The sequence below is a fragment of the Physella acuta genome, unplaced genomic scaffold (genome assembly GCF_028476545.2).
Source record: "Physella acuta isolate Inbredline_101_S28 unplaced genomic scaffold, ASM2847654v3 ptg001685l, whole genome shotgun sequence".
NCBI classification, from domain to species: domain Eukaryota; kingdom Metazoa; phylum Mollusca; class Gastropoda; family Physidae; genus Physella; species Physella acuta.
This window is the reverse complement of record NW_026733198.1, coordinates 1-23,115: the sequence shown is the minus strand read 5'-3', so window position 1 is coordinate 23,115 and position 23,115 is coordinate 1. Positions and strand designations below refer to the sequence as shown.

Genomic DNA, 23,115 nt, shown 5'->3' with positions numbered 1-23,115 from the left:
AAATAGGTAAATGGTCTAATTCATTGGTTGCTGTTAAATTTAGAATGATTTCCGGTGACCAGAAGTAGTACTTGGGCTAAACTGACCTTAAAAAATATATTGTTTCCATTACAAAGTAGGCCTACTAGTTTTGCACTATAGATCTAGTATACACATATGGTTTGCGTTCATTTGGTGTGCAATTTTTATTATTTGCGATTCTATTCTAATTTAAACAACCAGGTATTTAACAAAATAATTAAAAAAACATGTATATTGTCCAAATGCACTGAACGGGAAGTGTCATAACTTTACTGTTGTATAACTTAGTATACCAAAACTATACTATACCAAAACGTTTAAGGGAGATCACTCCAACTTTATTTTTCTAGAGATGAAGTACACGGGAAAATCATGGAAAAACAATTAAATAGAACAAGAAGCAGATTGAGATTTAAAAAAAAAAAACATTATGCCAACCATTGCTTCCACACTCAACACAAGCTTTAGACCTTACATTAAAAAGCAGCACAATCACACCAACGACTACTTGTAGAAACCGCTCTTTCAGTACTAATACAAGTATAAAATGCAGAAATAATTTCTTATAAGAATAGTTGGCTAAATCAAGATGATCAAAAACAAATACTTTAAAAACAGTGGATTATCAATCAAGTATACATTAACTTTTAAACATCAAAAACTTGATACACTTGGTTGTTAAATTACAAATTTTTTAACATTGAACTGTTAACATAAATGTACTTAAATATATGCATTGTGTAAAAATGTCTAAAATGCTCATCAATGAAAAACAAAGTTTTATGTAATACTTTTAAGTCAGCTCTAAACAAAACAATAGTTCTGTAATGTGTAATGAATGGCATAATTAACACATGTATTCATGTATCTGTCGACAATATGTAATTATTATACAGGAACTGTAATGTAGCCACTGAGAAAAATCTACTTCCTCACAGGCCAAACATTGTTCAAAACATACCTAATTTTTAATCTATTGAGCTTACATAAAAGCTAGACAAAATCATAATGCAACATCTCACAGACTACTACTTTTCACTTTTAAAACCTAATCATTACCTGTATTTCACACACACACACACAATATTAAAATTGCTACACATGAATTTTAAAACAAATTATAACATTTGATTACATATAGAAATCTTACAAAGGAAAATAGGTTTTAAACTGCTCTATTTGAAACATATATTATGATAATTATAAAAATCCAAAATCTATAGCTCTTACAAAAATTACATTAAGAGGGATAATACTACTAAGAAATATAATAAAAAACTTGGAATGTAGAATATGGAGTAAATCATAACAATCAACATAATTTTACAAGTACATATTTTCTGAACAAAGGTAAAAAACAAAGATAAATATTTAAACAGACACCTGACACACAATGAAGCTGACCAGAGACAGATGAATTGCTCAATAAGACCGACAATAACTTTCAACAATGAAGGGTGAAATTTTTAACTAGCCAGTGAGAAATTGAAACACATCTATAAAAAATACTTTTTGTACATAACTGTTGAAACAGACACCTGCTAACTTTACAATCTTTTGATTACAGTGAACTATAACATTATTTTTAAAAACTAAAATCATTTCAGAAGTAAAAATAAATGTTGTCTCATGCTTTTGAGTTTTTATTTTGTCACTAAAATTATATAAAATAATTCTGATTCTTAAATTATAAGATATTTGTTTATCACTGGGCAAAGATTTTGAAATATTTAAAAATATTGATACCTTACATTTTTGTCATCAAATTTAGAAAATCATTGAATCAATATTGATAAAAAAGGATGAAATGTTTAAAAAAAAACTTCTGTACACAAATTTATCTTTTGGGATAGCAAAAGAATAAATCATATTAATAATTGTAGCCTAACACTTTGGGATAGTAAAAATACATAGGATGTAAAATTTATCCTTAGGAACAATGAATTTAAACTAATGTCAGTAAGATGTAAATTATCCTAGAACAACATTCATCATAAATTTTGTTTAACAATACTGGAGAAGTCTCCAGCATAGAAGAGCACCTCCTGCCACATAGCCTTCATGTAAACCCTGAAGATGTAGAACACAGTGATGAAGTCGGTGGTGCTGGTGATGGAGTCCGCCAGTGCAAAAAACAAAGTCGATGGAATAAAACCTCTGCCGTACTCCACCATCCACGTCCCAGAGGTCCAGGACACAGCAGTGGCTTCACCCACACCATGAAATACAGTGTCACCTGGACAGAAAAATAATTTAGAAGAACATTTGTCTTTATAATATGTCAGGACAAAATGTAAAATTGAGCAAACATTTGACTAAAAAATATATAGCTACATAAATAATGGCATTCAATAGAAAACTATACAACAATGATGCCACAGAGATTTAGATTGTTACAAGAAATGGAGAAATGCTTTTATATTTTGACTTCTCGGAGAAATGCTTTTATATTTTGACTTCTCTACGGCTGAAAAAAAATGTTTAAATTTAATTTGAGACATTATTTACAAATTATGCAAACAAAATGCCCATCTAATAATGAAATAGATGCTTTTATATTTTGATTTCTAATCTGCTGGGAAAAAAAAATTAAATTTAAATTGTGACAATTATTTACAAACAAAATGCCCATTTAAAAATTGATGCCGTTTCCAACATGGAAGGTTTGAACCATTTACAATTAGACACTGACATATTATTAGATTGTAATTCATCTTCAAGTTTCTGCATGTAATACCACTTTAAAAATTATGTTGTGCAAATTAAATCTTTTATCTTTATGACAATAAGCTTGTTTAATTTTTATAACATTTTAAAGTTGAAATAAAAATTCTCTTTAGTATGTTACAGATTCTTTTGATGTGCATTATATTTTATTTGAACAAACTTTTGCAATTATCTATTTTTTGGCTTTATAAAGTACTGCTGTGAGCACTTTTAACTTCCAAAATACTTTTAAGAGTCTAAATGGTCTAAAACTCCAAGTTTTGAGTACAAACTTTAACTGATGAGTAATTTCTACACTTTAAAGTAAAGTTTATAGATTCTAAGCATTTTAGTATAAAGTTTAACACGGGTAAAGATCTCACCTGGTTTATAGACCACTCTATTCAAGGCCCCTTCTTGCCATTGATAGAAGTTTCCAGTCAGAATTGTATCCGATATATTAGCCCAGTAGCGACCTATTTAGAGATATTATTAAACTATATGATGCATAGATTTGGCACAATTTACTGATTGTATATTATCCATACATGCATTGCTCTATCTAGTATTGCAAATAATACTTAAACCCTAAACCATACAACCAAAAAAAATTCACTTAACATAACTAAGAGTGTTCACTCAATTTTAAATTTAAATTTGGTTTAAAAATCTTGATAACACATTAAACCTTGAAAAAGTAATTGTACAAATACGGCATACTGTTAAGTAGTATATGGTCTACGATTTGTTATTGGTGAGCAGAAAATTTAGCAAAAAAAGTGCTCAAACAGAAAGTTGCATACACAGAAAGATGAGCAAAGAGAGATTTTTGCACACATAAAAATGTGCACAAATATAAAAGCTTGAAATGAAAAATGTTGAAATAAAAAATTGCTCTCACAGTTAGTTCCAGTGTGTTTGAGTTTGTATGTTTCTGTGTGTAGGCCTATACAATATGTATTTTTATCAGTTATACAAGTATTACAAGCAAAACAAATCAACCCAGATTCTATATTTAGATGAGAACCCAGCATGCCTAACATTGAGCTAGACAGTTTAGCTTGATCATTCACCTGAGTGTCCACTTGTGTCAACAGCTGTGCCAAAGAACAGAACATATTCTGTCAGTGATGCGTGAAGTAGACACATACTTCCCATCCACCCACCAGCATTCATAAACACCCACTGCAAACCGTCATCAGGAAGGATGTGCCCTGCATACTTTGCCCTGAGATCAGCCAAAACTTTTGAGTAGGCATAAGAAATGTTCTTGTTCAAAGCATTATCTGAAAGAAACAAGCAAATGTTTTGATTTTATTATAGGCTTTTAAAATAATGGATTATTGCTATTATTCTGAATTAGCAAGGAGTTCATATTAGTTTATAAGCATTTCATTTAAAAACATTATATTATTATTACAATATTAAGACTTAAGACTACTTAAATAACTTATTAACTATAAACTTAATATAACTAGTATTAGTTAAGAAAGGCAATGTCATTCAATGTAAGAGCCAAACTTAATTCTAACTAAGATACTAAGACTAACTCTAAGACCAAGACGCCAAGAGCTAGTTTAGAATTTAGATAATAAAGTTCTAGAAATCTAGATCTTAATTATAATTAAAGAGTAAGGTCATTCACAAGAACTAAAAAAGTTAAAGTAGTATTAAAGTTAAAGACTTAAATTAAAGACTTACCAACATGTTTGCGGGAAATTGCGGCAATACTTTTCTCATCAAAAACGTAACTTTTATTATTTAGCCAATAATTTATAGAACAAATAAATATTAAAATTATAACAGACCATTTGAATGCCTTTCTTAAAACCGATAAGAGCATATTTGCCATATTATATTAATAATCTTAATAGGCTTATGCCTATTATATTATTAATAATAATTTAATACACTATCTCGGTACTGTAGGCCTAATGATGAAAAAGCGAATAAGGGCAGCTACTCTGAAAAAATCTAAAACCGAAAATGAACAAACTACGGAATGACTGGTGAAGGTACTCTGAAATTTTTTAAATAGGCCTAGATCTAGATCTACACTTAATTTTAAAATGGAGAAAGTAATCAACATAAGTTAAAATGTGCTTAAAAAACACCAGGATTCTAGATCTAGAATAATCTAGATCTATAAAATATTTCGCATACTTGGAAAGTGTTGAAATAAAATATATACTGTGTGATTTTAGGGCTAAGTAATTCATGCTTTTTTTTGTTAATTTTGACAAATTAGGCTAATCGAAACAAAATTCGCAACATAGAAATATACAAAAAACGAAATATATATTATAAATCTAGATTCTAGTTCTACGAACAAATGTAGTAATATCTTTGCAGTTTTCCTTCAAAAGCTTTGCAAGTGTAAAATGTATCTTTGATTAATATGCAGAATATATCCCATGAAAGTCCGCTGAGATTTTCCGCAAGTTTAACCCTATGTTAAAGTTTTTTTGATCATCATCATAATAAAATATTCATCATCAATGACTATGACATCATGCATGCCATGAATTGCTCATGGTCAATGTGACATTTTATGATTTTTAATGATTTTTTTTTACTTTATAATTTAGTGACAATCATCAATGAATGATTCATGATTGATGGTCATATTGTAGAAATTACTTTAAAATACTTAGCCGCATAGCTATGGCCTATTGCCATTAATTATAATAATTACCCATTGGCTATAATATACTATATTAAAAACTGTATTTAAACATTAGGGAGAATTTTTATACCGGTGTCCGATAATGGAATCTTCTTTTAAAAAAGGGGTGTTTGTTAGGTTACTGACTGGTAGTTAAATAAATACACGCATGGCTGGCTAATGTCAATGCTAACCTGACCCCAACCCTGGTCCTACCATATACGCCTAACCCTAATTTCTAACCATAAAATTAGTCGAGATTAAAATACTGTCAATACTACTAACAACCCAACACATCTTTTTTAAAAGAAGATTCCATTATCGGACATCGGTATCTATAATCATCCAAATAGGCCTAATCCTATAGTTGTATATTATTGTTATTTTTTAATTATTAATTAGTAATAATTAGCCCTAAGTTATAACTTATCGAGGTTGCTTGATAAATCATTAAATTTACTCCCACCTCTAAAATCAACCAGTTGCATGATATATTATTATATAGGCCTAGGCCTATCAGTTAATGATAATTGATATCCTTGCTAAATTTTAAATAATGGAATCGGCTTGCTTTTATACTAGTTTTAGTGATAAACACTTTAAAATTTGGTCCATAAACTGCCAATATTTTTTCTTATACAAGGTTTATCACAGTTGTTTAAAAAAACTGCTATTTTGTTATGAAAAAAGAATAATCTCATTTTCTTTTTATCGTCATATTTTCTAAATTCAAATCAACTTTGTAATCAATATATTGTTTTAGTATAATTTAATTTAGCATACTATGCATACTTTATTTTTCAAGACGCTGATTCTTTTCTCCTTTACAGAAAATGTTTCCTGTCGTAATGTTCGCAAGTGCATAAACCATCAACAATGCTGAGAAATGCCAAGCCACGTTCTTTTAAATATTCAAAAAGTTTATCTCAGTCAGGACCTCATCAGCCTCATACAGATGCAAGTGCAAGCCTTATAAAATGTGAGTGGCCCCTGCTTAAACCAGTATCTACATGTTGTAGCTTGATAAACAAAAACAAACCTTCTAGTGTGATCTGTAATGTGTTAACAAAAAACTCAAAACAAAGGAGGCAACTCTGTCATTCTTTAACAAGTTATTCAGACCAACCTGTTAGAAATTCTTTGTTTACTAAACCACAAATGATGAGTGTCTGTAATCAGATGTCACGTCTTTCATCCTTGTGCTTTCATAGTGATTGTGAACAGTCTATTGTTATCAAATCAAATAACATCCAGCTAAATAACAGTGATGCACATTCAAAACCAGATCAATTTGTTGAACAAATTGATTGCTGCGTCACGCCTGGTCATCTTCTAAATGAAGTCGAGGCAAATTTGAACAGTGGTAACTTTTCTTTTAACCAACTACCATTTGTCATTGCAAAATTTAAAAAGCTAGTTTACAAAAGTTTGGATATGCCATGGATGATTGCTGAAGAAAAATGGAAGAAAAAGCAGTTGGAATTCAATTTTTTATCTCACCAATTGCTAGGTTCATACATTTCTGACCCAAGATTTGAAAATATTCTTGCATTAACAGAAGAGAATATTAATAACCTTTCTCTAGATGATTGCCTTCAAGTTTTCTATGATTTAAATTTCTTACTGCTGTCTGCTTCCCACCCGCTTAATGAAAAACTTTATTGCATTTGTGCAGAGAAAATTGGAGACTTCGATTTTCATCAACTAGCTTTATTTACTGAATGTATTCCAACAAGCCCTCCAGATTATTTAACCATGGGTAAAGTAACTAACAGAACTAAAATATTATTAACAACACAGCATGTTGAAAACATAGATTTATCTGACTTATGTGAGATTTTGTACAATCTGAAACATGTTATTAGTTCTGATATGTTTAGGCTTAGTGCAGAAGTATTGCTTGCAAAATTTGAAATGGATGCGGAACACATGACCCTGGATGACATTAGCAAAATATGTTTTTTTGCTAGTATACCAGGCAACGATTCACTAGAGATTTTGTCAAACTGGATCATGAGCTTACCAAAAAACTCATGTCAGCATGTTATTATTGACAAATCAACATTCACTTTTGATGTGGCAACAGCAATTGGCTCTGCCACCTGGATTTGTCCTATTCTTAAAGAAATACAAGCATTTTGTTCCGAGGGCCTTCAACATGTGGACAAATTATCCAATCACGAAGTCGCGAAAATGGTCATCATCAACACTAAGTTCTCACCAGAAGAGCAGCAGATGATGCTTCCGGCCATCTGCCAATGCATAGAGGAGTCTGATACAGTGCTGCTTAAAGAGGTAAGACGAATAAGAACTGTTTCATTTAGCATCTCATTGATTTATCTACTTATTTTGTTTCCTCTAATATCAGGCCTATCAATATTCATCAAATAATGGTCCATTTGTATACTGTGTTTAATTTAAAAAACAAAAAAAATTCTAATCAACAAAATGATAGGATAGTGTTTGATAATGTTATTCTACTTGCAATTTGTATAATTTTTAATCACATTTACAAGATTTCTGCGTTAAATATTATTCATAAAATCAAAGCAAAGATGTCTAAGGATTAAGTATAAATATGATTTTCTCTTATGAATTAAATTAAGATTTTCCTTTAATTTTTAAATTGACTTGCAATTTGCATACCTTTATTGACAGCCTTTTTATTCTAATGCAGGGGTCGGCAACTTTTTGAAGCGGAAGAGCCAAAAGTTACAATTTTCAAAATTTCCCTGGTTTTAAAGAGTCACTAACATTTTTTTATTTCAAATATTTTATTTTTTTATTAAGATTATTAGTATTTGTTCAAGGAGCTGGAGAGCCGCATCTTGATATCAAAAGAGTGCAGCTCGCGAGCCGCAGGTTGCCGACCCCTGTTCTAATGGACTTCAACCTTTTGATTTTTAGACAAAGATACTATTTGAGGATAATTATAATAACCATGACCTACAACTCCTATATCTGAAAAAGACATGTTTCTCATTATGCAGCTGTTGCTAGCCCATGTAAAACAAGTGAACTTAAACCCAACAGTGATGGCAAGCTATCAGGAAAGATTGTCCAGACTGGTAGCCCAGCTAGACTCTGAGCAGTTGAACAAGCTTCTGTTGTTGCATGATGATGGCGATTTAGCTTTTTTAATCTATGTCTATATCAGACGAGTAAGTGTTGTATTTGATCCAAAGTTTCAGAATATACTTAACTGTTACTTAGAATTAAGATGTATTTGTGAAATAGTTTTAATTGGCATTTGTCTTTGGGTATAGATGATAAACGCAAATACTGTTTATTGAATACCTTGCAATATCTTGTTTATATACTGAATTGTTTTGTAGTATATTATGTCTGGCATAACTCCTTTTAGCTATAGTTGCTGAGTAATGCTATAATAATTTGTATCAATGAATAATGAATATTTTTTTGTATCAGCTGTTACTTGATTTTGACTACTATTGGCTTTTTTTTTTTGTCAAAAAAAAAAAAAGAAATTCCTTACACAAAATTTAATTTGAAAACAAATTTCAGAACCTATTTTAAGTGAAAAAAACTGTGTATCAATAGTAAATTTTTTTCTCTGTTTTTCATAAATCAGATTTCATATCTCAAAATTCCATTGCACAAAAGCTTGTCTGCTCTTTGTGATAAGCTGTGCAGTGTTAGAGGCGATGAATGGGACGTGCCAAGGGTCAAAGTTCAATTAGCAGTTATCCGCTACGCTGACCTGGTCAGAGCCGGCAGCAAGTCTGGGAGTAACATCCACTTTATTCTGAAGTTTCTTGGTCGTCTGGGCGCTGATGATCTCATGTCCTTATATGGAAGTCTCGCATCCCTCTTTTTTATTGTGAGTATTTCTTGTTGAATTACATTGATGTTTATAATAAAATAAACCGGGAGTGATCTCCCCTAAACTTTCTCGAATATTCTAATATAACACTACGGGGGATGGCAACTCGGGATATAGACTTCTAGACATGATTTTTAATCCATTTTAAATACTCAAATTTGAAAAAATAGAATATAATCTCGTAGAAAAAAGAAATACACACCAAGTGAACGCTAAATAAAGATGTGCATAATAGTGCGCAATATTATTAGTCATTTATAAATTTACATGCGTTTTTTGAGAAATTGGAAATAGCGTAAATAAGTACTTCCGGTCAACGGAAATTACTCAAAATTTGACAGAAGGTAGAGAATTAGATCTTCTACTTACATATCAAATTTCATTTATCTATCTGAAATAGTACTAAAGTTATAGGCTTTTGAAAAATTCAAAGTAGAAAAAGTACCACTTCCGGTTATCGGAAATCGCTCAAAAGTTGATACGGATCTACGATTTTGATAAAATACTTATATATGAAATTTCATCAACCTAGCTGTAATGGTACTCAAGTTATCGTGTTTACACACGGACACACACACACACACACAGACAGACGTATGGACAAGATTGCAAAATTATGTTTTTCCGTATCATGAGTGAGATGTAAAACGTCGAGATTTGCAAAAATCTCGATTTTTTTTTTTTGCACGATTACAAGACTTTCTCTATACTTCGTATATACGAGAAAGTAAAAATCATGCAATTCTTTGGATAAATATGCTGTTTACTTGTTTTGAAATAATTTTAAGTGAAGACTTCCATTCTACTTACACAAGATTGAGTTCTATTCACCCTGTATAGTAGTACACAAATGCTTTTTTTTTTTATTATTACTTATGACATTATGCAAGCAAAAACACACAATTATGACACAGTATTGAGAATTTTAACATCACCCAAAAATGGATTTCCTTTTTCTCAAAAGTAGAAAAGTGGACAACTATTGTTTTACCACCGTATGTTGTGGTTGTTGGGTTGTTTGCAACAAATCTAAATTAATTTATCATCTGTGCCCAAGAAAATGGGGCAAATTAAGTAGAGTTCATCTGTTTCACTGACGTCAGCATTTGAGGGGATAGCGTGGTCAGTACTACACCCGACTGTCTTTGTTTCCCTAAAGTGAGTGAGGCTCCCATTAGAGCTGGGTTCACCTCAACTTTAATCCAGGATTCAAACTCGAGACTATCAGGTTAGCAATTGAAGGGCTCAGTGGAAAAAGCACTAAAGTTACATTTTTTCAAAAATGAGTTAAGACCTGTATATTATTTGATTACCTCCCCTTAACCATCCCTGTAAATTTGGGCCATGGAAAAAGTACCGAAGTAGATAATTCGAATACTTTCCATCAGCTGTTTTGGTATTTCAGCTTCAATTTAAAAACTTTGCACTCATTTTTCTCAAAACTCTCAAAATACACTTAAGTACTTTTTCCACTGAGCCCTTCAATTGTAAGCTCTATCATGCGACCAAGGTGTTTTATTATAATTAATTTATATTTTACTTGATTTTTTCCTGTTGAAACTACCCAGCCCGGTCAGCACTACACAGTGAAACAAGGAACCATGCTGATGCAAGCTAAAGCCAAAGCAATCTTCAATGAGCGCCTGACCTCTTCACCTCACCTGCCCAAATCGCTGACATCCCTGAAAATCCTGAGCTTGATACCGCCTGGTAAGCTGTATCTGCTGAAGGACCTCGTGCTGCACCTGGATAAGTTTACCACAGACATGGATGAGACCAAGGTCCTCAAGGTGCTGAGGATTCTAGAACTTTCAACAGAAAAAATTCATTTTTATCACGTATGTGTGATTTTTTTTTTAATCATCTATTTGGAGTTAAAAATACTATTATTATTGTGTTCAGCTGCTCTTACTTAAGTCATAAAATATTTATGTACAAAATATTTAGCAAAATCATTAAAGCCACACACAATTTTAGGATAAATAGCAAATGTGCTTGCGTTTCATACAAGTAATAGATAGAAAGTAATAAAGAGAATGAGAATATTAACTAGTAAGGCTGCTCTAACTTGATTATTTGATGGTATTTAGGAAGGTTTGAGAAATACGATAACAATGCAAGATTATCTAATTTTTTATTTAATTAGTTACTACATGAGTAGTAAAAGGTTAACATAAAGATTGCTTCACTCAGTAATTAAAGAGAAATAACAACCAAATTAATCTCGACTGATTACTCAATCAGCCTATTTACAATGATGAACTGTTAGTCAATGAGGGCTGGTTGTAACAACGGATGTTAGGAAGGGGAGATAACTGTCTTTTAGAGGTTGCAAGCTACTGATCAGGTTTACCGCCAATTTTGTTACCTGTAGCCTAAGTGGTGTCAACTTTATTGAATGAATTACTAAAAAGTGGAAAGTAAAATATATATAAGAATCTTAATGATAATAATAAGCTTAAAAATGCACTGAAAATAAGAAAATAAGCTTATTGACTTTCTTTAATAAAAACATTTGTCGCTCTTTAAAGACCTGTTTTATATTTTTGAGCAACCATTTAGCGAGTTCAAATCTAGATTATGAACTGGCCTTTGTTGTTTGAGCCTTACTGTGGCTTGGCAGCTTGTGTACTCTGACAAAATCTAGCACCCTGGTCCTTGTGGTTGGGAGTTTAACAGAAGGCCAGCAACCGTATATCACAAGAAAGAATGACACATCATCCAAATGCTTGGTCTAGCATCTTTATTATGGCTGTCATGGTAGAGATTAAGCATGTATCTGAAAACTAAATGTGAAGCTTGTCTTTACGCCTAACTTATCATAAACCTTGTCTTTGTTTTATTTCAATAGCCTATACTAAACTTTTTCTTCATTCAGAAAGAAATGTTTGAGAACCTCATCAACTTCCTAATGAACTGCCCCAAATGTTTTGTCCTGCCAAGCCTTCAGCTACTGAAAACACTGAGTTATTCTGGATACACCCCAGAAAACATAGATCCTTTCAAGCTGTGGATCCACAAGCTCTTGACTCAAGTTTTTCAACAAGACCTTGGTTTTAAATACATACAAGTAAATAGTTTTTTATTTATTTATTTGTTGTTTTTTTTTTTTTTTTTGTTTTTTTTTTACAGAAGTTTGATTGACCTACAGTATTTTAACATGGATTTTGTAGGTTTAGAGATATGGTCAGAGCAGCAAAATTTACAAAAATAAAGCTTTGATGCAACAAGCTAAGAATTTTTTTTACATAGTTGGAATGTTTGAAATGCATTGTTTCTATTGGTTTTTTTCCCTGGAAATGGTTAAGCACTCTTTTGTGTTTTAGATTAGATTCTCAAATTGTTACAGGGCAGACACAACCTGTAAGTTATCATCAAAGTGCTTTGTTCTTTTTGTTTTATTTTCTATAACTTTTTAAACTGAAATCTATTTTATAAGCTTTTACTTAGGGGTCGACGTGGTTGAGCCGGTAAAGCTCATGGTTACTAAACCGAATAGTCACAAGTTCGAACTCTCGGGCAGATGAGGCTCGTTAGCTGTGGACAGCCACTCTTCTAGGAGAGACAACTCCAAAATCACACAACTGCTGCCTTGTAGTTTGTTCTTGGTTGGACAAAGGCTATGAAAACAAATCCAAAAAGAAAAGCAGGCTGAAATCGGAGTCAATGGCTCATAACAAGTTGACACGTAAACTTAATTGGGTTGGAGGCGTGGACGATTCGGCAAAGCTCATGGTTGTTAACATTTTTAAAAGTCACCAGTTCGAACCCTCTGCCTCTGGCAGAAAAGGTTCAATCCCTTCCAATACTACAAATTAAGAACAAAGAAGAAGCTTTTACTTAGGTTACAATGTCTGAGACTTTGTTGGTTTGTGTAAATCTTGTTACCCAAATTTGACCTACTTTTTCATCAATATTAATTCAAATCTGACGACAATGCAAAAATTTCAAATCTAGGTATTAAATATTTAAGTCAATAAAAATTAATTTTAAGGTTACCATATTCATTAACAAAAGGGAAGATAAAAATATTAATTAAAAAATGATCAATAGGGTGATCTGGATTCATACTTGAGAACTGACAATGGAGAGATAAAGCTAGAGTCTGGTCAGGATTTTTTTAAATAATTCAATTAAGGGGATTGGGGGGAGGGAGGTGCAGTATTAAAATTAACCACAAATGAATAAATAATTATGGTGCTAATGGAGTCTCAAAATGATGTATAAAATATTTTTTAAATCTGGTGTGATGTTATTAAAATAAATATGGTTATTAAAACCTGACTGTTTGGTTTTTGACGGACTTTAAATTGTAAGGTTGAATGTATTTAATGTAATAGTATTTTCTGTAACTAAACACCATTTTTTTATAAAAGCCAAAAACACTTTAGTCGCCTACATTTTATCGCACAAAATAAATGGCTGCTCTAGGTTATGTGGCTTTAAAAAAAAAGAATTTTATTTAAAAACTGTATTAGCTGAGTTACTGTGGTGAGCTTTTTATGAAGTGTGATTTCAGAATATCACCGAGTTGATGTACAGCCAATCAATGTTTGTCTTCTGGAAGTGTAACTTTAGGTTATAACTTAGTTAGGCTTGATAAAGATCAATAGAAATGCAATCTTAAACTCAAAAAGTAATTTTCATATTCTTTTGATTTGCAACTTTTATAACATGGATTCTAAAAATATTAAATTTCTGAACTTTTTTTTGGTTTTTTTTTTTTTACAATTGCTTGTATTATATGCATTTCAAAAGAGGTTGTAAATATAAAGTTATAATTTCTGTTTTTTAGCTGGAACTGATCTACTGTCTTTCAATCATGGGGATATATTTTGATGACCTTCTCAGCAATGTTTTTACTCTGAACTTTATTTCTGAACTGGAGAAAGATTTGTTAGGTAAGCCAAAATATTTTAATTTTTTTGTTGTAACATGATTTAGTTGTTTAGATGTTGACATTATTTTCAGACATGCTTGAAGAAAAGTGACTTTTTAATTATAATTAATGCTGTTGATCCAATTTTTATTATAGATACCACTCTTTTTATGACATCCTAAACAACATAAATTTACATATATGTGTACCAGAAAGCTAAAATCTGAAACAAATGTGACCTGGCGTGTGTTAATAGTAATTGCAAAAATGGTGGGGGGCTTAAACCTGGGTGGTAAATATATTAGTAAGTAAAACAGTCTTTCAGCCCTTAAGTTGAATTTGGCATTTGAAGCGACTGCTTGCTCAGCCACCTGTACATCATATGCGCTCTAACCTGGAAAATTAACTTCAAACCTTTGTGATAGCAATACATGCTTTACCACATGACCATGCCATTCTACATGGCTCAAGGATTTTTTTAATTGAAATATAGAGATGGTGAATTTTTTATTTATTATGTCATTGGTTTTTTTAAAAAAAACTTCCACCTCGATGATATGATTTTGACAATTTTTCAGTATTAACAACTGTAAAAGCCAACAAGATAAGGTCGCACCTGATTGAGCTGAGTTCTAGTATTGCCATAGAATGTCCACAGCTGTCCTTCCCAGTCTTTAGTAAACTATTAACACCAAAAGGTCAGAGGTTATTTTATTTTTTTGTTTTACCATAATTAATTCACAGTACTTTGTTACTTTGAAACCTGAATTCCTAAATAATTGTATATTTAAACCACATTCACAGGGATGGTGTTCTGCTACATCACATAATATACGTCACTCAAAAGATTACCAAAAGTGCACTTTTTACCTTTTCATTCAGACTTCTTCTTCGTTCTTAATTATTAGTGTTGAAGGGGATCGAGATTTATCTGCCAGTGGGTTTGAACTCGAGACTTTGTTAGAATTTATCAACCATGAGCTTTTTGCTGACTCGACCACGCCTTCAACACAATTAAGCGGTACGTTCAACTGGTTGTGCGCCATTGAGGCCATTGACTCCGATTTCAGCCTGCTTTTTTTTTGGATTTGCTTCCATAGCTTTTGTCCAACTAAGAACAAACTACAAGGCAGCAGTTGTTTAATTTTGGAGTTGTCTCTCCTAGAAGAGTGGCTGTCCCCAGCTAACGAGTCTCATCTGCCCGAGGGTTCGAACTCGAGACTTTTCGGTTTAGCAACCATGAGCTTTACCGACTCGACCACGCCGACCCCCACTTCATTCAGACTATGTAACAGACATTTTGTTTTTGTCTCTGTAGAAGTTGAAGAAGCTCCTGTTGTAAGGGAAGGAAAAATCATAGCCAGTCTTCACAGAGTGTGTGAGGGAAAAGAGTTTGTCAAGTCTCCTACCACAAGTCCGTATGGTCACAACATAGGTCTGTAAATTTTGTTTGATTATAGATTATTACTCTACTTTGATGTACATTTTTTTCTGTGTTTCATCTGGATACTGGTGAGCTTTCCCCATACACTGTGGAAGTAACATTATGTTTCCACCTTTTTACCTCATATATGTTGAACAAAACCAAATATTTTATTGACTGATAAAATAATCAGTGACTGTGAACTTTGTTGTTGTTTAGGGTTTAAAGTCTATTGTTAATCTTGAGATTACTACATCACAGACTATATTTTAAACATGTTTTTTATTGGATTACCTGGACCTTGTTTTATTTTGCTCCCTTGCACTTTTAATTTCATTTTTTTTGTTTGTTAGTTATATGTTTTTGTTTTAAAGTGTTAACTTCATCCAATGTCCATATTATACAAAATGCTTAAGATATAACTAATTTCTTTAAATTTAATTCATTATCCTAATATATAAAAGGCCATGTGCGCTCTTCTCTCTCTCTCTCTGTCTGTCCGCAAAATATTTTCGCCGGACATCACGTCAGAAACGTCAGCGATATATGGAGAACTTTATACTGACTTTTGTTGAAAATAATATGTTAGATGTTTTAAATGTATAACCACAATTTTATTTAAAGAAGAAAATAAAGGCGTATTCGAATGTAGAAAAACAATTTTATTTATGCAATCGGAAAAGCATTAATAGATGTGAAAAAGAACGCATAAAACTGTGACGTCACTATTGCTTATACATTAACTAATGACGACATCTGCTGTGTTTAGAATAAAAAGAAATGAACTATTTCATTCAAATTTGATTTAGATCTACGAACACTATGAAATGTATACAATACAATTTTTCTGGCCTAAACTCATAAAATTTATTTTATTTATTTGGATTCTAGATCTAGATATTCTAGATCTAGACTAGATCTAAATCTAAGCAATAACTAGACGTAGACGCAAAGATCTAGATTTAGACTCTAATTACTCTAGAACTATTCCAAAAATAAATTTCTATATTAGGACTAAACTATTTCAAGACTTAATTATGTTATACAAAATCTTTGTTTGGAACTGGCTTATTTGGGATAAAAAAATTAATTTGAAAGAATAGGCATATTCGCTTAAGTTAAGATTTTAAAATACGTCTTTCATTCTCCGAGTTTTGTAAGATGCCTTAATAGCTGAGATGATAGTGTACTTAAAACCACGCAGGTGGTGCGGGTTTGACACACACCAAGTCATACTTGGTTTTTTATTTTTTTTATTTTGCTCGGGCTAAACTTAAAAAAAAATTCTATTAGGATTCTAGATCTAGATATTCTAGATCATCTAGATCTAGAGATTCTAGATCATCTAAATCATCTAGATCTAGAGATTCTAGATCATCTAGATCTAGAGATTCTAGATCATCTAGATCTAGAGATTCTAGATCATCTAGATCTAGATGATCTAGATCTACGGAAAAACTAGACTTACACAGATGTAGACCCTACCTAGATCTAGAATCTATTCAAATAATACATTTCTATACTAAAGTATTTCAGGGCTTAATTACTTTATTGAAATCTTTGTTTATCTATGCAATTTGCTAATGTCTATAATATATAAAGCAAAGTTGTCAGGTGCCCGATAGGGCACTTCCCGGCGCCGCAAGCGCTTCAAATTTGGCAGGATCTTGCCTTGGGGCGACAGAACATGGGGGCTGGTTGGCCGAAAAGTCTACGATGATGGGGTCAAAACTGACCTCGACTGACCGGCGCCTTATATGAGCTATGAATCGAAAAAAAATGTCCACGGAGGAACCTCTTCATAACTCCTGAGGTCGGGCGAATTAATTAAGCATTCAAATTCTCAATGTTTTCGAAAGCCTAAGCGAAGCTGGGCAGCATGCCTAGCTTTATATATAAATCCCATGTAAAGGGGAAAATATTTTGTGTGTGCTCCTTATAGATGCTCTCCTGTGCTTTGACTCCAACAAGACTTTGGTTAAGCCAGCTGATGTGTTGCAAGAACCACATGGGCTCTTGAATGTTGAAAGGTATAGTATAGCTAAATGTATAAAAATTAAACAATTTTCAGAAGATTGTTAGAATTTTCTCCCCTGAAATTAACATGTAACGAAATTATCTCCCTTGGTATTTTGTCTATACAGCTGCTTTTAGAACAGTAGTAAAATATCTGAAAACTAGAAACATTTTTTCAAACATCAGCAATAATACTTATTAATATTAGATTTAAAATTTAATAACTAATGATTTTTTTTTTAATGGGGCATACTTTTTTTTGTTGTCTATTACGTCATTATGTACATGTGACTTGAACACAACTTATGTAACAAGTGCTATGGGTGAAACAATGATTCCAGCTCTGTTTTAAATTCTGTCTCAAGGAGTAACTCTGAAATACTTCTCTCCACAGGATAGCAGTGATCTACCTTGCCCCAAGTGATTTCTGTTTGGATAATGAGCACATCACTGGATTCAGGTTGAGTTCCATCCGCCAACTGGAGATATTGGGATATTATGTGATAATGGTAAGGTCACTTTGGTGGGTTGGGGTTGTAGGGAGGGTAAAGGTCACTTTGTTAGGGTGGGGTTGTAGGAAGGGTAAAGGTCACTTTGTTAGGGTGGGGTTGTAGGGAGGTTAAAGGTCACTTCAGTTAGGGTGGGGTTGTAGGGAGGGTAAAGGTCACTTTGTTATGGTGGGATTGTAGGGAGGGTGAAGGTCATTTTGGTTAGGGTGGGGTTGTAGGGAGGGTAAAGGTCACTTTGTTAGGGTGGGGTTGTAGGGAGGGTGAAGGTCATTTTGGTTAGGGTGGGCTTGTAGGGAGGGTAAAGGTCACTTTGTTAGGGTGGGGTTGTAGGGAGGGTAAAGGCCATTTTGGTAGGGTGGGGTTGTAGGGAGGGTAAAGGTCACTTTGGTAGGATGAGGTAGTAGGAAGGGTAAAGGTCACTTTGGTTAGGGTGGGGTTGTAGGGAGGGTAAAGGTCACTTTGGTTAGGGTGTGGTTGTAGGGAGGGTAAAGGTCACTTTGGTAGGGTGGGAAGGGTAAAGGTCACTTTGGTTAGGGTGGGGTTGTAGGGAGCGTAAAGGTCATTTTGGTTAGGGTGGGGTTGTAGGGAGGGCAAAGGTCAATTGTCATTTTGGTAGGTGGGGGTTGGATGAGGTAAATATTATTTTTGTTAGATGGGGCAGTATTTAATATAACATTGGGGTAGTAAGTCGTAACATTTGTATATGTTATATTAAAAATAATAAATAACACTTCCTGACCTTGCATTATAATCAATACTATCTACTTCTTACTTTGGATAATTAGGTCTTTTGAAAATGATTACTAATTACCAGACGCATTTTGAGTATTCATCACAATGTAAAGTAAAAGAGTATTGTTTTTCGCGAACTTAAAAATATGATATTAATGTATCCTACAAGGTTATGCAGTACCTTTATTTCTTACACCTTCAGATTTCTCATAAAGACTTGTTATCCATGGAACTTCACAGTGAAAAGAATCTGGACAACTACATAAGGGAGAAAATCAATTCAGTTGTAAAATTTCAGCTCTTACCTCCCTTACAATGATGTTGACTATTGCTGAGAATATTTTAAAAATGTAATTCAGCATTAGTTATTCCAGTTTACCTGGCTTTCAGATATTGAAATAAATAAAAGAGTTGCCAAAATGCATCTATAAGAACATGATGATCTAATGCCTAGCTTGTGAAAACCTGAGATTATAATTATGGAAGCCCAATGTTAACAGTATTGTTGTGTAGTAAAATGTTAGATGAAAGCATAAGAAGATAACAGTGGACTAGCTTTGTATGTGTGAAATTAATGTATTATTTTTCATGTAGTGTAAAGAAATATTTTTAATTGGAAGGTGGGTGAGTGCACTATTAACAAGAAGTCTTCCCTATTACTTGACACCCTATACCACTAACAGACTTTTTTTTTTTTTTTTAAATGAATAAATTTATAGTTTCCCTGTAGGTAGATTTGTTGTGATGTGATGCAGTAAAATTTTATAAAGACAGACTCTTTATTGACGTGGATCAAGGTTTGTTATTGTTATGATCTGATGTGATGCATTAATAAAGAATGATTATAAAATGTGCTGTTTCCTTTTGGTATTTATCAGTGCTTTTCCTGTTGTGTACCCTGACCTTGATATCTTGTTTCTCTCTCCTAGTGTCCCCGCCCCTCCCCCCCCCTCCAGAATCAGTGCTGTAATATTAAAAACAAATTGCTGATTAATTAACCTTTCAGGTGACTATTTTTTCAGTAATACTTTTTCCCTCCCTTCACGCCCAGTTGTGTAAAATTGAATTTTTCCATTTAGTTTCCTTGAGTTGCACACATTTACATCAAGTAGGGGAAAACTAGGCTACACAAGGTGATAATAAACAAATTAGAAGAAGGAGGTGAGCAGCTCTTGTTAATTTGCAAACTCAAAGGACCAAAGTTGTACACAATGTACACATCCCTCTACCAGACGGTAGTCATGGTTATCCATGAAACTTCCTGCCAATGACGTGAACACAGGGTGCATTCTACAAGCTAGATAGCAATAGAACTTTGTGATCTCACAGGAGTGTCTTCTAGAACTGAGTTTTTGAGGAAAATCCTGTGTTTCTTCTAGACTTTTTTCTCGGGGGGGGGGGGGGGTAGGCTTTCTTCGGAGTGGCGGACACTGTTAAAAGTATATATTTTTTCTATATAAATTATATAAATTTCGTTCGGAAGGGGGGGGGGGGGGGGGGCGGTAAAAAAAATTTCGCCCCCCCCCCCCCCCCCCCCCGAAGAGATGCCTGGAAGAAACTCTGGGAGAATCTGCTCCTCACATTGGCACTAGTTGATTTTGAAAGAAAACCCACTACCAACAACCAATGTAGTCTAAGTTGTGAGGAACTTTTGGAACACCCTGCACACAAAATACATGTTTCACACTAGTTTTTTTTACTCCTAAAAGGAAATGGGCTACACTCGATTATCGATGCAACTGCATCACCTTCTTAGGGGTCGTCCATAAATGACGTCACACTCGTAGTGGGGAGGGGGTCCCTAATTTTGTGAGGAGGGGGGGGGGGTCAGATGATGCGACATCACATTTTTGCATTATAAAAAAGCAATTTTAGAAAACAAATTTTTGACGTTATTTCGCGTTTTAGAAAACTTTTTTTAAAATTCGTAATAGGAATTGTTTAAAATACTCTATGTTGGCAGAGTTCAGACAAGATCTTTGGAAATGTATTGATGTTTTTTAAAAAAATTCAACTGCAATTTTGAGGGGATAGTAGGCTGAGATGTGACGTCATTTTAGGTAGGGGGGGTCTGTCTTTTTGTGACGATGTGTGACGGAGAGGAGGGGATTGTAGAAAAAATGTCACAGGAAAAATAGTCACAGGAAAAAAAGTCAAATTAAAAAGTCACAAATATATATTTGCATGAAATTTGTCAATACTTTTATGTATCAAATATTTAGAGAGTGCAAATTAATTTAGGATTAATGAAATGTAATGTGTGTAGGGTGTATAAGAATAGTAATTTTTATAATTCATCTAAAATTATCTAGTGTGAAGTATGTAGATTGTAATTATGTTAAACATAATATTACTAGCATTTAATAGAGTGCGCCAAAGTCCACGGTTTTCATCGTGTTTTTTTTTTAAATACCAACATTAAATTACAGTGAAATGCTTAGTTCATCTGACTTGCTGCCCTCTGAGTTTCTTCCAGGCACACCCCCCCCCCCCCCCCCCCCCCGAAAAAATTTTACCGCCCCCCCCCCCCGAACGAAATGAAATTTATATAATTTATATAGAAAATATATATAACAGTGTCCGCCCCCCCCCCCCCCCCCGAAGAAAGTCTACCGCCCCCCTCCCCCACGGAGAAAAAAGTCTGGAAGAAACACTGGCTGCCCTCTGCTCATCGCAACAATAGTTATGTTTAGTTCAACCACCTTTACTGCCCACATTTATCATGCTCATTACATAACAAAACTTAAGATCCAAACAGAGAGGCCGACAAGGTTCAAAGGCTGTCATTGACACAAAACGTCACCAACACAAAATATGTTCGGACAATGCCTATTGAGGAGAGACCGACCAGAGAATAGCCATGGCAAAACATATGCAAAACATGTTGCGCCTAAATTTCTTTTAGAATTAACTTTTCTACCGCGTATTTGACTAAATACGTAACAAAAGTTGAGATTGTTGTGTAAATTAGAGTATTTTTACTTACAATTGATATAAACCATAATGCTTTTAACGTCTATAAATAATTTATGCTATAAAAAATACAACCCACAACAATAAACATACAAAATTTTACAATTCTTAACAAATAAATCAAAATATTTCTAAATATATTTTTGTTACTTTTTTCTGTGACTTTTTTTCCGATAAATATTTTCCATTTTGACTTTTTCTGTGACTTTTTTTCCTAGCAAAAACTGACTTTTTTTCTGTTTTTTTTTTCCTGTGACTTTTTTCCGTTCATCGGGGAGGGGGGGGGGGGGGTAGGTAAAAATCGTCAAAAAAAAGCGTGACGTCATTTATGGATGACCCTCTTATCCTAATTTTGGCAGATCGCTTTACATCATTTCGTGAACTGGCTGGCCCAGTTTCAACTTAAAAATAAATAAGACATTGGTCGGTCAATGTGAGGAAATCTTGGCTGGCTAGTTCACGCTTTGGCTGGCCATTTCCCACTTTAGCTGGCGATTGGCTGATCTATACTGACTAAAAAAAATACACGGCTTATGTCCAGAATCTAGAGATGTGCATGCCAACTGCGGTACAAGAAGTAATGTTAACTACTAAATTGCTAAATATTTGCCACATAGCTCTGCAAAATCCCAGTTGCTGTGGATAAAAGTGAGGAAATTATAAAATGCAAATTTTGCACAAAAAATAACCTGTTTTGTTATTTTCCGGTTTGCATAAATATAGGCTACAACATATTTGGTCAAACATCTGTTTAATGCACGTAGCCTAAAATATGACTATCGTCTACCCTAGTAGCATGTAAGAGATCATTCTCAAACCTGAGATACACCAAGAATCGATTGCAAAGATCTTTTACACATAAAGTCAATAGAAACCGATGTTTTAAATTTAAGTGACCTGAATGATGGCACGATCATAAACCACGTTGGAAGTGTTTCTTTCATACTTTTATCTACCGTTGATATTTTCGGGGGGTGGAGGCGACCACTGGTAATAATATACATTTTCTATATAAATTCCATTTTGTTCGGGGGTGGGGGGGGGGGTAGACTGGAAGAAACTCAGCACGTTGTGGAAATGATGCTCAGCTTCAAGAGGTTGCTTACAAAATATCATTATCACCGTCCTAATCAGTAGCGTAGCGAGGTCGGGTGCCGTTGCGACATTTAATGGTGTACCCCCCAGAGGCGTAACGACCTTCCCGGGGACAAACTTTCAAATTTTCGATTTGCACCCCCCCCCCCCTCAAACTTTCGATTTGCACCCCCCCTCAAGTTTTTCTCTATATATTTTGCTCTTTTTTGCCTTGGTGTCACCCCCCTAAATGGTGTCAACCGGTGCGGTCCG

At 33.5% G+C, this 23,115-nt stretch overlaps 2 protein-coding genes across 3 annotated transcripts; one reads left to right on the top strand and one right to left on the bottom strand.

Moving 5' to 3' along the window:
- Positions 1 to 333: 333 nt before the first annotated feature.
- Positions 334 to 4,665, bottom strand: LOC131929840 (sigma non-opioid intracellular receptor 1-like). Its single transcript, XM_059286232.1, has 4 exons — positions 4,429 to 4,665; positions 3,801 to 4,013; positions 3,111 to 3,203; positions 334 to 2,257 (listed from the first exon to the last, which is right to left on the bottom strand). Exons 1-4 carry the CDS (start codon positions 4,577 to 4,579, stop codon positions 2,013 to 2,015), a joined length of 702 nt encoding a protein of 233 aa, XP_059142215.1. The 5' UTR covers positions 4,580 to 4,665; the 3' UTR covers positions 334 to 2,012.
- A 323-nt stretch (positions 4,666 to 4,988) lies between these two features.
- On the top strand, positions 4,989 to 19,616 carry LOC131929841 (FAST kinase domain-containing protein 1, mitochondrial). Of its 2 annotated transcripts, none has more exons than XM_059286234.1 (12): positions 4,989 to 5,061; positions 6,223 to 7,687; positions 8,383 to 8,553; positions 8,985 to 9,233; positions 10,805 to 11,074; positions 12,115 to 12,306; positions 14,032 to 14,137; positions 14,694 to 14,813; positions 15,434 to 15,550; positions 17,481 to 17,568; positions 17,949 to 18,063; positions 18,998 to 19,616. In XM_059286234.1, the coding sequence occupies exons 2-12, from the start codon at positions 6,269 to 6,271 to the stop codon at positions 19,112 to 19,114; spliced, it is 2,964 nt and encodes a 987-aa protein (XP_059142217.1). In that variant the 5' UTR covers positions 4,989 to 5,061; positions 6,223 to 6,268; the 3' UTR covers positions 19,115 to 19,616. The 2 variants fall into 2 exon arrangements, with proteins under 2 accessions (XP_059142217.1, XP_059142216.1); XM_059286233.1 differs by having other exon boundaries at positions 5,005 to 5,164.
- The last annotated feature ends 3,499 nt before the right edge of the window (positions 19,617 to 23,115 follow it).